General features: G+C 53.2%; 1 protein-coding gene across 5 annotated transcripts in view; it reads right to left on the minus strand.

The window, feature by feature from the left end:
• Positions 1 to 12,344, minus strand: part of KCND3 (potassium voltage-gated channel subfamily D member 3) — a 90,410-nt gene that overhangs the window by 6,050 nt on the left and 72,016 nt on the right. For 4 of the 5 annotated variants that reach the window (XM_038162468.1, XM_038162465.1, XM_038162467.1 and 1 more), the window contains exons 4-6: positions 6,411 to 6,512; positions 3,095 to 3,187; positions 559 to 615 (exon numbers count right to left, since the gene is read on the minus strand). In XM_038162468.1, the coding sequence (XP_038018396.1) occupies positions 559 to 615; positions 3,095 to 3,187; positions 6,411 to 6,512 (252 nt within the window). The remainder of the gene's footprint in view (positions 1 to 558; positions 616 to 3,094; positions 3,188 to 6,410; positions 6,513 to 12,344) is intronic. The other variant, XM_038162469.1, reaches the window with a different exon arrangement.

The raw sequence follows: 12,344 nt of genomic DNA on the forward strand, positions 1-12,344 counted from the left end.
TGTATCTCATTTGTATTTCTGTATTTCATTTGGATTTTGTGTATTTCATTTGGATTTCTGTATTTCATTTGGATTTCGTGTATCTCATTTGGATGATCACCTGGCCAGAGAACCCAATACTGGCAGCGGCTGTTGGGCTCAAAGCATCCCTGCAGTGCATGAGCTGGGGGAAGAAACACAGCACTGAAGAGGGGGAGGTGTTCAGGGGAAGGGAATTCAGAAAGCTGAATCTGTAAAGAGCTTTTGTGGCAAGGAACAAGAAATCCTGAAAGAAAGAACTCTCACGTGTGGCTCAGAACACCCAGGTAGAGTGAACAGACCTCATCCAGTCCCTGTCAGCTCCAGAGAAGATGGGAAACAAAAGCAACCATGCTGGAGGCAGCCAGCAGATCCCACTGGAACAAATAACAGCTCCCACGGGGAACACGAGCACTGGAGAGCAAGGGGAGCCACGTGCACACGCTGCCCAGGACAGGAGCAGAGGGAGAAGGAAGCAAACACTGTCCAGACACGTCACAGAGAGCACAGAGAAAACAGATCGAATTGAAAAGGAAATACCTTGATGGTGGAAGTTCGCACAGATAACAGGGGATCATCCACAAGATAGGACAATCCCTACGGGACAACATGCCAACAGAAGATAAAAACACAGTTCATTGTCCATTCCAGCATCCAGAAGTTCAGTCCCAGCACCGCATCTCTCGCCTCAGCATTCCAGCTCAAGTTTGAATGGGCAACAGAACCTTCTCTGAGGCCCCTCAACCAGAACCCTCCTGAGCATTCAGCTTCTGAGCGCTCCGTTCACGGAAACAGAGCCGAGCCAGAGCAGCTTTACTGCTTGGAGCCTTTGGGAGCCAAAGGCAAAGGCAAACAAGGTGATGCACAGGTCACAGATTGGGGTTGTTGTGCTGTTGTGTCACCAGTGGACTCTGGGGTTTGATCAAACTCTGTGAAAGCACAGAAGAAGGGTTTGGGTTGAAGGACGGGCTCGAGGCACTCAGCACTTGGAGAAAATACAGCATGTGAATGTCCAGACTCCATCTGGGAGCTGGAATGGGAGGGAAAAAACCTCCTTTTGTTTGAACCAACTGCATCTGCTGTGGGAATATGGCAAAGTGATCTCTGTGGGGCAGCTCCAAGGTCTCCAGGGTCACTCTGTCATCTGACACAGCAGATCTGGGGCCATTCACAGCCACTCAGCTGGAAGGCTGTGCCAGTGACAGCCCCGAGACCAGGCCAATAAATAATGCACTCCGAGAATCCTCTGCCTGCTTTCAGGAAGGGTGAATTGCCCATTGAAACAAGCTTGCAACCATGGTACATTCCTCATTCCATTCCTGCCACTTGTTCACAAAATGATTCTTCAGTGTTTAAAATGCTTTTACTGCAATTTAAATCGTCTGTTGCACGGTGTTTTAATAGACTGTGTGAAGTGCAGGATCTCCACACAAACCCATTGACCCTTCTGGCCTGATAACTCCAGAGCAGCATCCAAACCTGCTGCCTGATCTGGGGCTGCACCACAGCAATAACCGGCTGAAGAACATGAGGGAAAACCCCTCTGTGCAGATTCTCCTTCTGAGTTTCAATCCAAATTCAAGCAGCACTGTTTTTGCCACTGTTTGCTGAAAAAGAGGAGCATTTGGAACATTTCCAGTCCCGTGACTCATTGTCTGAGCAGCTCTGGGAGCTGGACGTGGGCAGCCTTTGCCAGTGAGGTGGGCTGACACAGCCAGGCCACCACGCCCGCTAATTAGGGCACCACAGCACTAATTGGGGCACACTTTGGCCCCTTCCTCCAGCCGGTGAGCGATGCAGCAGCCGGAGCAGCCCCAGAGCTGCTCGCCTGGCCCTGCCCGGGTCCGAGTTTCCACGAGCCTTTCCAGAAGGGCAGAGGCTGCAGGCAGGGCTCAGCTGTGCCAGCCCCAGCCACCCTGCTGGAGAGTGGCCCTGGGAAAGGTGGGCCGCAGCTCTGAGGGTTTGGGGCAGAAAGTTTTAAACTGAAGAGTCAGGTTGTGAAATATCCGCTGGCGATGTAACATTGAAATAAAGCACGAGCTGTGTCCAACGAGTCCAGTAGCCATTGGTACGGGAAGAACCAGATCACTGCCCTTGGCACGGGACCCTCAGGGCTCCTCGGGCCCAGGTCACTGTCATTAATGACTCAGCTTCTTCCCGTGCGCCCCTGAGGCCCGGGGGCTGCTTTTCCAGCACAAGCCAAACTATGGAAGTGAAGGTGATTTGTCTAAAGGAAACCCTTGCAAGTCAGAAATCAAAAGTACACTTGATGATGGATGCAGATAGAAAAAGGCATGAATATTTCAAGTGTTAACCTCTCTCCATTCTCCCTAGAATGAATCATGGTATAGATAATGGTTCCTTTACTGCAGAACCTTTTATAAAAACCTGGAAGCAAAACATGTGTATCAAATAAATACCTGAAATGTTCCCAAAGACTTCTGCATACCCAATCAGTCGCTGATGCAAAATAAACCTCTCCCAACACCTTGCAGGATGCAAACAGAACAGTCGTGCTGCACAAACTGGCTTTGAGATAAATCCCCTGCCCTTGCAAGAGATGAGGAAAGGAGTGTGCAGCCTGCAAACCCTCGGGCAGGGCTCATCCTCCCTGAGCCCTCTCCAGGGCTGGGGGCTCTCCTCCCAGCCCGGGGCGCTGTGCCAGGCGGTGGCTGCGGTCCCCAGCAGCATCCCCCAGGCAGCAGAGCTTCCCCTGGTGTGCTCAGCCCCACTGACGGGGGTGGATGTGTGACTGAAGGGAAATGACTCGGGGCCTTTCAGGAGCCCCGAACAGACGGAATGCCCATTCAGGGATCTCCCTGAGCCCCGGCTGGCACCCGCGTGTGCTCGGAGGAGCTCGGCTGAGAAGCTGGGGCAGCTCTGCGCAGGGCAGGGGATGAGGGCAGCACACAACCCCACCCGAGTCCCTCCGCAGGAGCCGCTGCTCTCAGCTCAGGAGCGCCTTTCCCCGCTGCAGGCTGTGCCGGGAGCCCGGGACGGTGCCGGCCCCGGAGGGATGTGCCGGGAGCCCGGGCAGCCCCTTCCCGCGGCCCGGCAGGGCTGTGCTGGTACTTACGGTTGTTTTTTCCAGGCAGTGCAGCAGATGGTGGTGTTGGCTTTCGATTAAGGAGGTGCCTTTAGTCATGTGCTGCTCCTCCTCGGTGGATCCCTGAACAGCCACAGAGAGAGGAGGGAACAAAACCCAAACAGGTGTGAAACCAGGAGAACAGCCGGGACCAGCAGGAGCTGGCACAGGGGGAAGGACAACGATTTCAGAGCTGCCAGCTTTTCCTCCTGACTCTCAGGAGGTTTCCTCAGGTTTTTTTCTTAATGATTTCTCTTGTCCAGCCAGGTGGACTCAGATGTGAGCCACAGCCTGTGTGCTCCTGGTACTGAGAGCAAGGGAGGAAATGCAGGAGGGGCTGCTGACTTACCACGTCAAGCTCAGGAACCAGCAGGCACAGAAAAAGGAATCTGTGCTGCTGTGCTTTCCCAAAATACAGGAAGACTGCTGAGCCTGCCCTGACCTTTGAACGGCAGCAGCCATCCCTGCCCCAGAGCCTGCGCCAGGGCAAAGCGAAGCTGGGCAGGGCTGGCCCTGGGCAAAGCTCTGAGCCAGGGCTGCACAGCCAGCGTTTGGGGTTCCAGGGTATCCAGGATGCTCTGCTGGCTGCACAGCCAGCGTTTGGGGTTCCAGGGTATCCAGGATGCTCTGCTGCTGCACAGCCAGCGTTTGGGGTTTCAGGATGCTCTGTTGCTGCACAGGCAGCGTTTGGTGTTCCAGGGCATTCAGGATGCTCTGCTGCTGCTGGAGCTCTGCTCTGTGCTCTCAGTGTGTCTGAGGATGATCTCCTCCAGACAGGGACGTGCACTGAGGAGCAGCTGGGTGCTGTAAGGTGCCTCCAGTGCCTCAGCAGTAAGGGGGGGCTGTAATGCCCAAATCTGAGAGGAAAAAATGGATGTGCACAGCTTGAACCGCTGCTCAGGAGAGGAAACGGGTGGCAGAACACGCTGCCAGGACATGGCTTGTTGACCCAGTCCAGCCCTGGCTCAAGCCCTGCGGTTAAACACACCCTGTGCCCTGCTGCCCTGCTCCGGGTGCCATGCCCTGGGCTGCTGCTGGCATCCTTCCGTGGGGGAGCCACTCTGAGTCTGCAGGTGCCAAGGCACAGCTGAGGTGGCACACTCAGGAAGCTGCCTTCCCGAGCACAGGATTCATAGATTCCTGTGGGAATGCATCTCAGGCAGGTTATGGATTTTTTTGTTGCTGTTGTTTTGGAAGATGAACATTCCCAGATGTATTTTTAGAAGTGGCCTAAAAAAAAAAAAAAAAATCGGTGCCATTTTTCTTATTAACAATCCTCCTGATGAGGGAACAATCCAGCAGGTCCTGCTGGCTCCTGCTGAGATGGCTGACTCCACTGGAGCCTGGGCTGGAATGTTTCCCATGGAGCTCCTTGGGAGCCCTGAAGCAGAGATGATGCTGCACTAAAACACTGGGAGAAGAGAGAAGAAGAGCACATATTGCAAACACGATCTTCTTTATGAGGATTTGCCTGAGAGGAAATCAAAATGGGATCTGAAAGCCAGGACAGAGCTCCCCCAGCTCTGGCAGGGGAGCCAGGGCAGTGGTTAGGCGCTGGCAGCACAGCCCAGCCTCTCCCTCTGCCCATCCCGGGGCTGGGCTCGGCCCCGAGGGACAGGAGGCACCCGGAGGGCCAGGGACTGCCCCCTGTGCCTCATCTTCCTTGAGCAGGAGCCCCCGAGGCCATCCCGGGTGGGAAATGGGCACCAGGGCCAGGGCCAACACCCTGGCATTTGGCATTTTGGGAGCAGGGCTGAGGAGAGGCATCCTGCAGGCCTGGGCTCTGCTTCAGCAGCTCCTGGCTTGCTGCAGGCAAACAAAATCTGGGTCTCCAGCAGCAGGGTTTGGCTGCAGCCAAGAGCTGGTGGGGAAGAGAGCTGTGCTCCTTGAGCAGGGATGCCAGCTTGGCAAGGCTTGGATGCCAGTTGCCATTCAGTTTGCTCTTGGAAGACATTCAGGGAGCTGCTGGTGGCTTGGGGGGAGGCTGCAGCACACGGTGGTGTCAGCTCTGAAATCCAAAATTCTTCCACTTCACCTCGATTTTAGTGCTCCGTCAGTGGGCCCTGGTGAACTGGATCAGGGGCTGCACTGGCCCGGCCCAGTGCTTATCTGGGGCTTGTGAAAAGGCACCAGAGCTCCCAGCCTTCTGCTCCTGGGATATTCACCTCCTGGCACTGCAGCTAAAAGGGAATTTCAGCTGTACAAGGAGATTAGTGCTAAGAGGATATGTAGGCTGCTTCCATGGGAAGGATCTCACCATCCCTCGAGCACTTTTGACATAAAGCTCACTAAAAAAACCCTCTAAATGAGAAGAAAACAGTCTGAGTACTTCGTGTCTAGATGGCAAATGCCCCAAATCCACACGTTTGTGGAGCACGAGGCTGCACTGTCGCTGGAAGCTGATCTCCTTCCTGCTGCTGCCCTTGGACGAATCCTTTCCTTGCTTTGCCTTCCCTTCCCTCTGCTGGAGGCTCCTGGGGGGCTGCAGACCCCTGGGCCCCCAGCTCCCACTCAGAGAGCTCGTTCTGCTCCGGCCCCAGCTCTGCTGCTCCTCCTGCATCCCAGGGAGAGTGAAATTGAGGATCAGATCCCAAGGGAGGCTGCACAAACGAGTTCTAGGTGGCTCTGGGGCTCAATCATTCTTCATGTCTCTGTCTTCGCTCCCCACGTGCACGACAGGCTGATTTATTTGGAATGAAATCCATGGAATGTGCTAATACCTGCTCTGGTGTTGATCAGGCTTAATGTAATAACCTCCTCTCGTGTCTGCTGCTTCTGCTGAGCAATCTGAGCACTTCAAACTTTCCTCCTCCCGAGCAGCCAGAGGCCTCCAGAGGCCTTTAAAAATAAACCCAGCACCAGGCAGCCCGAACAGCAGCTGGGGAACGTGTCCCTGTCCGGCTGGGGATGAGCAGGGAGAGCACATCAGGCTCTCAGAAACAAACAGGGGGTGTTTGCAGGGTGGGAGAGCACATCAGGCCCTCAGAAACAAACAGGGGGAGTTTGCAGGGTGGGAGAGCACATCAGGCTCTCAGAAACAAACGGAGGGCAGGGGGTGTTTGCAGGGTGGGCTGTGTGACCCAGCCCAGCCCCAGCAGCTCCGTCACAGCCAGGATCTGAGGGAGCTGAGGAGCTGCTCCTGGCTGTGACCCCGCGTGTGACACTGAGTGTGACCCCATGAGTGTGACCCCATGTGCCAGGCTGGGGATGAGGGGGAGCGAGGAGCCAGGGAGGGGCTGGCAGGGACAGGGGCAGGGGCAGGGACAGGGACAGGAGCAGGGGCAGGGGCAGGAGCAGGGACACTCACCGGGAGCTCCAGGGCCTCGTTGAGCAGCCCGTTGCGCTTGCTGTGCAGGTAGGCGTTGGAGCTGCCCGTCTTGGCCACGCGGATCCGCGCCAGGCGCGCCTTCTGCAGAGACACAGCGGGTCAGGGACAGCGGGCAGGGACAGGAAACAGTGGGGTTTGGGATGGGAAACAATGGGGTTACAGCTGGGAAACAGTGGGGTCAGGGATGGGAAACAATGGGGTTTGGGATGGGAAACAATGGGGTCAGGGATGGGAAACAATGGGGTTTGGGATGGAAACAATGGGGTCAGGGATGGGAAACAATGGGGTTTGGGATGGGAAACAATGGGGTCAGGGACGGGGGAACCAGCACGGGGTGCTGCAGGCCCCTTTGTGCTTCCCAAAGTTCAGTTTTGGGTGAGATACAGAGCACTGGAGACTCGTCCTGGCCGTGCTCGGGTGGCAGGGCCACGGTGCACGTGAGGTGCCCCATTTCTCACCTTCCCCCCACAGCCTGGGCCCTTCCAACCCCTCTTTGTGTCGCAGCTGTGTCCTTGTCCCCTGCTCTGCTCGGGCTGCAGCAGCACAGGGACAGTGAGCCCAGGCCTGCGCCCTGCAGTGGCACTGCTGCTTCATCAGCTGTGGCATCTGATAAAATAACTGTCCAAAAATACACATCTCCAGGGGCACAAGAGAGGTGATAAAAAGCAGTCCAGAATAATGCCAACAAGAAAAACGAAGACCCTACCTCTTCCTTTTTGCTTATTTTTGATCGTTCCTTTTAGCATTTTCCTTTTCTTTTCAATTGCTGCCTGCCTCTCTGTCGAGCGATTTGCCTTTTTTCTTTTCTGCTGTTAATTTATGACTCAAACGCCATTAAAAGTAAATACATTAAATAGCTGCAGCTATTAAAAAATAATTACATTGTGCTGTAGTTTAAAATGCTGCATAATCCCTTAAATAACATGGAGCTCGTGATTTTCCCTCCTAATTAGAGGTGCTAATGGGTAAACGCTGTAGGAAGAGGAAAGGCAGGAGGCAGATATCTGCAGAGGCTCCAGAGAGTGGAGCCATTTCAGGGGCTCTGTCCCTGTCCAGGGGCGAGCCACTCTGGCCCTCAGTGCTGGACACGTTTGAAGCATTTGCTTAACCTCAAGACCTTGTGCCCCTGCAGACAATTTCCCAGGCAGAGACACGCACAGGGTAAAGTCTGCAGCTTTAACTGGGTGACACAGACTATGACCAGTCTGAAAAATAGGTCTTCTTTCGACCCCCCCCAAAACGGGGACATCTGAAATTGGCTTTATTTTCCACACCTCACCTAGATTTGCTTGTCCCATTTTAACGCTGAGCTCCTGATCAGTGTGACAGTGAGAGCTCTGTGCTGGGCCAGGGGCGAGGCTCAGACTGGGAGCACAGCGACAAATGAAACTGCATCTCCACTTTTCTGAACCCTCTCCCAAGCTGCTGGGCTGCTCGAGGCCTGCAAAGGACTGGCCTTCGGCTGTAACCTGGAACAGAATCCATGGGGACTGCTGCCAGGGAGTGGGGCTGTGGGAGACAGCTGGGATGAAGCACTGAGCAATATTTCCCTTCCCAGGGACATGGCATTGTCCCTCTGCTCCTGATCATTACATTCCCACTAAATGGTTTCTTCCAAACACAAGCACGTGCCTTTGTGTGTCTGTTCCCTACTCTTCACAGGGCTCTCTCTGATCAGGAGTGCATTTTGGGTGCAGTGGTGCTTTCCCAGGGATGCTCTGATGGTGCCACCCAAGGTTCCCATTTCTCTCTGCGCCTGATAAAACACCAGCTCCTTTGCTGGAGGAATTGCCAGTGCCCAGCTCCCCTCACCTGAAGCAGGGAAGGTTCATCCTCATCTCCAGTTCAGTCAATTGTTCCAGTGGATTCAGGCTCAGGCTGTTGTAATGAACATTATTCCCTTTGCCTCCGGGCTAGCAGGGGATCAAATATTAATAGCTGTACTCCACGTGGAGTGGAGACAGTTCTGAGGTCTGCTCCCTTTTCCTTTTGAAACAGGGCCACTTGCTATCTAAATAATTAAGCCCCACAGCTTTTGTAGTTTAGAACAGACGCTGTTATTTTAAAAAATGTCAGTGGGGCAGGACAGAAGTTAATCCTGCTCTGCTGCACAAAGCATTGGCTGGATCGTCACAGCGCCCAGCTCCGCGTCCCCACCGTGATTAAATTTGGTAGATATCTTGATTAACTCAGCTAGAGAAGTTAATTAAAATTGGTGCCTAAAATTGGTTTGGCCCTCCAGACAGTTTCCTCCATTGGACTAGAAACAACCTGAAAGCAACAGCTCAGATTTTTCCATGGGTGTCTGTGTGCAGATGTGAATTCCCTGAAAGCGGCGCTGTCGGGTGGCACGAGCTCTGCCCGGTCTCTGGGCACCTGTCCTGTGTCCCTGAGGGCTCTGGCACTTTGATCAAGCCTGACAGCTTGAAGGAGGGTTTAGGATCTTCCAGATTCTGCCAGTTTTTGCCACATGTGGGCTTGTTTTAGTCCTGCCTGTCCTGCAGAGCTCAGCGCTGCTGGCCCGGGCACAGAAGATGGGCAGGTGGAGGCCCGTGCTTCTCTGCTGCAAACATCATTTTGGGGGGGTGGCTGTCTTCTGCATCTTCTGCCCCAAATGTGACAGACTAAAGGTCACGGGGGCCGAGCCTGAGATCACTGTTACTGAAATAACCCCTGCACAGAGGCTAAAAAAGGAAAAGCAAACGGCACACTGTGTCTGCAGGAGATGGGGAGAGGAGTTGCTAGGAAACCACAGGATCTCAAAATGCATATGACCTAATCTGGAAGATAATTTATATGATGAAAATAATAATACTAATGACAGCCACTTACAGGTTAGAATGATTAATTTGGATATCTTGGAGCCCACGTGTTTCTCAGAGCAGGATGGAAGGCAGGGCTCAGGAGCTTCTGGGCTTTGCTGGGTTTTCAGAAACTGGGGGCTCACCATCAGCAGTGAAGACCTGCACAGGCGGGGAGGGGGCAGCATCCTGGGTGCCTGCCCTTCCCAAAGGGACTGGCGGAGGAGAGAGAAGAGCCTGAGTTCATCCTGGTGCTTTCTGGAGAAGTGCAGGGAGCAGGAGCTGCTGGCTGGGAGAAATGCTCACCAGATGGCAGGCTCAGGAAACAGCTAATTATTATTTATTAATGATTTTCATCCAGTTCTTATGGAGATAACGCTCACTCTTGATTTATGTGGGATAAAAAACTATTAAGCTACAACCCATGACACAATTCCACATTTGCCAGACAACTTCAGCTTTCCAGATCTGTCCTTGAGCAAGCAGGGAGTGCAGTACCTGCGTGCCAGGAACTCTGCAGGCCCTGCAGCCCTTCTCCCTCGGGGCACTGGAGCTGTTTTAGCACCATCACTCTCAGGATGAGGCTGGAAAGGCCCTCTGGACCCAAATCATAGCTCACCTGGTCCAACTGTGCAGAGCCACCTCCAGCCCGTGTCCAGGTGGTTTTGGGCCTCTCAAACCCTGCACACCTCAGGGTATTTTTACATTAAAACTTCACCTGATCTAGAGCCACCTCCATCCATGTCCAGGTGGTTTTGGGTCTCTCAGGCCCTGCACACCTCAGGGTATTTATACATTAAAACTTCACCTGATCTAGAGCCACCTCCATCCATGTCCAGGTGGTTTTGGGTCTCTCAGGCACCTCAGGGCACTCACACTGTCCCCGTGAGGCCACAGTCCCTCCTCAGCCTCTCCTCACATGAAGTGCTCTGTCCATGCCCCATCTCCCTTTGCTGCTAAAACCACACCACGAGGGTTCCTGGCAGAAAGTGCAGCTACTCAAGGTAATTAACCGCGTTTTCCGTGCTAATTCCTCAATGATCAATGGTTTGAATGCTGTTGGTGATTGCTGCAGTAGGTGAGCACCACTGCGTGTTTGAGGCTGAAATGAAGCTGCTCTCCAAAGCCACCAGAGGAGTGGTTTGGATCTGGTTTTTACTCTCAAGGTGGAATGTGAAATATTATTTATGATATAGATATGATTTTCCTGCCTTTGTCTGCATCTGTTGCTTGTTTGGGGTTTGGATTTAAATCCTGGATGGAAAGGACTCGGTTGATTCTGAAGATGGAAAAGGTGACGAGCAGATTGCAGAGTTAAACAGAGCACAGCACTGCTACAGGATCTAAGAGGAACTTTTGCTTCCCCTTTTCACCTCTTTTATTTTCTCTAAGAAACAAAGTGTGCACGTTTGGATTTTACTTCCTCTCAAAGCTTTACATTAAATGGCTTTTGAGCCGAGTTCAAATATTCTGTCGCTTTTGCTTTGGGGGAGATGTTATAGAGCTGCATATGGAAATGAGGTAGCGTAGAACTCATTATATTCCTATATAATTTGATAGAACCACTTGCAGTCAGACCTTGATCTTATTTTGGGCCTGTTCATTACTTTCCAGAGATGAAAGATTCCCCTCTCCTCCTCTGAGCCTCTCCTTTTAATGCCACCTTACCCTTGGCACCATTAAAGCAACAGAACATCATTTCCAATGAACTTTATCGTTTAATCTCTTCCAGCTCTGAGGAACATCGTGTGCAGGCTATTTATGGAACAATGCACAGAATATGGAGTTTAATGGGTCTGGGCCCTGCCAGTCACAGATATCCTGATGGAGCAGGGAGCTTTCAAAGGGTCACACTAAAACCTGCCAGGGTGCTCAGGCAGCCCTGCAGCCCTGCGCCTGCTCCCCTCCTCCTGTAAACTTCTTTTTGTGCGTTCTCATCTTGAGCTGAACGAGCTCTGGCTCAGATTTAGTGAAGCTCTCGCTCCTGTGGGGTATTTGTTTCAGAAATTCTTTCCTCTGTTTAGAAAGCTCCTTCTGATTTCCAGCCTGTGCCGTGTGTGTGTCCGTGCTCCAGCCAGGCTCCCAGCCACACCTTGGTCTGTGCAGGGACTCGCTCCGTGGACTGTTTTCCCTTGGCTGAATTATGTTTTACTCAGTTGCTGCAGCTTGGCTGAGACTCAAAGCTCCCTCTCTGCTGAGGTTCCCACAGCCCAGCTGAGTGACAAAGCCACCTCTCTTCCCTTCCCTCTCCCTTCTTGAAATAGCAACAAAAGAATTCCTACGTGTGCTTTTTTACAGTGTGAGTGCTGGAACAGGTTTTTAGAGTTTGGGTCAGAATTGCTCCAGGGATGTTGCTAAAGAGGTGCCCAGTTGTAGTGGGAATAATCTGGAATAACTGGAATTGTTATGGGGTGTAAATCAGGGTGTCAGAACTTGTCTAGAAACTTATTACTTTAGAAAAAAACAATCACAAGAAGAGTCCCTCGTGTGTTTCTGCACCATGAACAGGGATGCTGCTGCTCTGCATCAGTGCAAAGCAGGCTCAGTGTTTCCCTGCAAGCCAAGCGTGATGAGCAGCTGTGATTTATCTGTCTGTCCTTCCTTATCTGTGTTCCCAGAGCTCACTTTTATAACATCTTTCACGCAGCTCCCACCCCCAATTAACAGCTCTGAAGCATTCAGGGGCTGGAGGAATTCGCAGAGCGTGAGCTGGTGCCACATGCCGGCTCCTGGCCCTGATGGATGAGCGCTAATTAGTTAATTAATTAATTAATTAATGTGTGCAGCCCGTGGCGGCTCAGGGGGTGCTGCCCAGCGGGGGTGCCTGAACTCGGGGTGGGAGTGCGGGGCCCAGCCCGGGCTGGGGAAGCACAGCCTGCGGGATCACGGCAGAGCAAAGAGCCCCGGGAGCCGGGCCCAGGCAGGACAGGGCTTCCCAGCCCTTTCTGCTGAGCCAGGTCTCCCTGACAGCCCATTTCAGCCCGCCTTTATTCCGGCATCCGGGATGGAGTGGGAACGTGAGCCGCTACAGCTCCTCCAGCTGTGCTACAAACGGGAACATCTGGCCAGAGGCTGCCACAGCCTGGGCGTGCAGCGGCCAGGACAGGGCCAG

This window comes from Motacilla alba, chromosome 26, assembly GCF_015832195.1.
Source record: "Motacilla alba alba isolate MOTALB_02 chromosome 26, Motacilla_alba_V1.0_pri, whole genome shotgun sequence".
NCBI classification, from domain to species: Eukaryota; Metazoa; Chordata; class Aves; order Passeriformes; family Motacillidae; genus Motacilla; species Motacilla alba.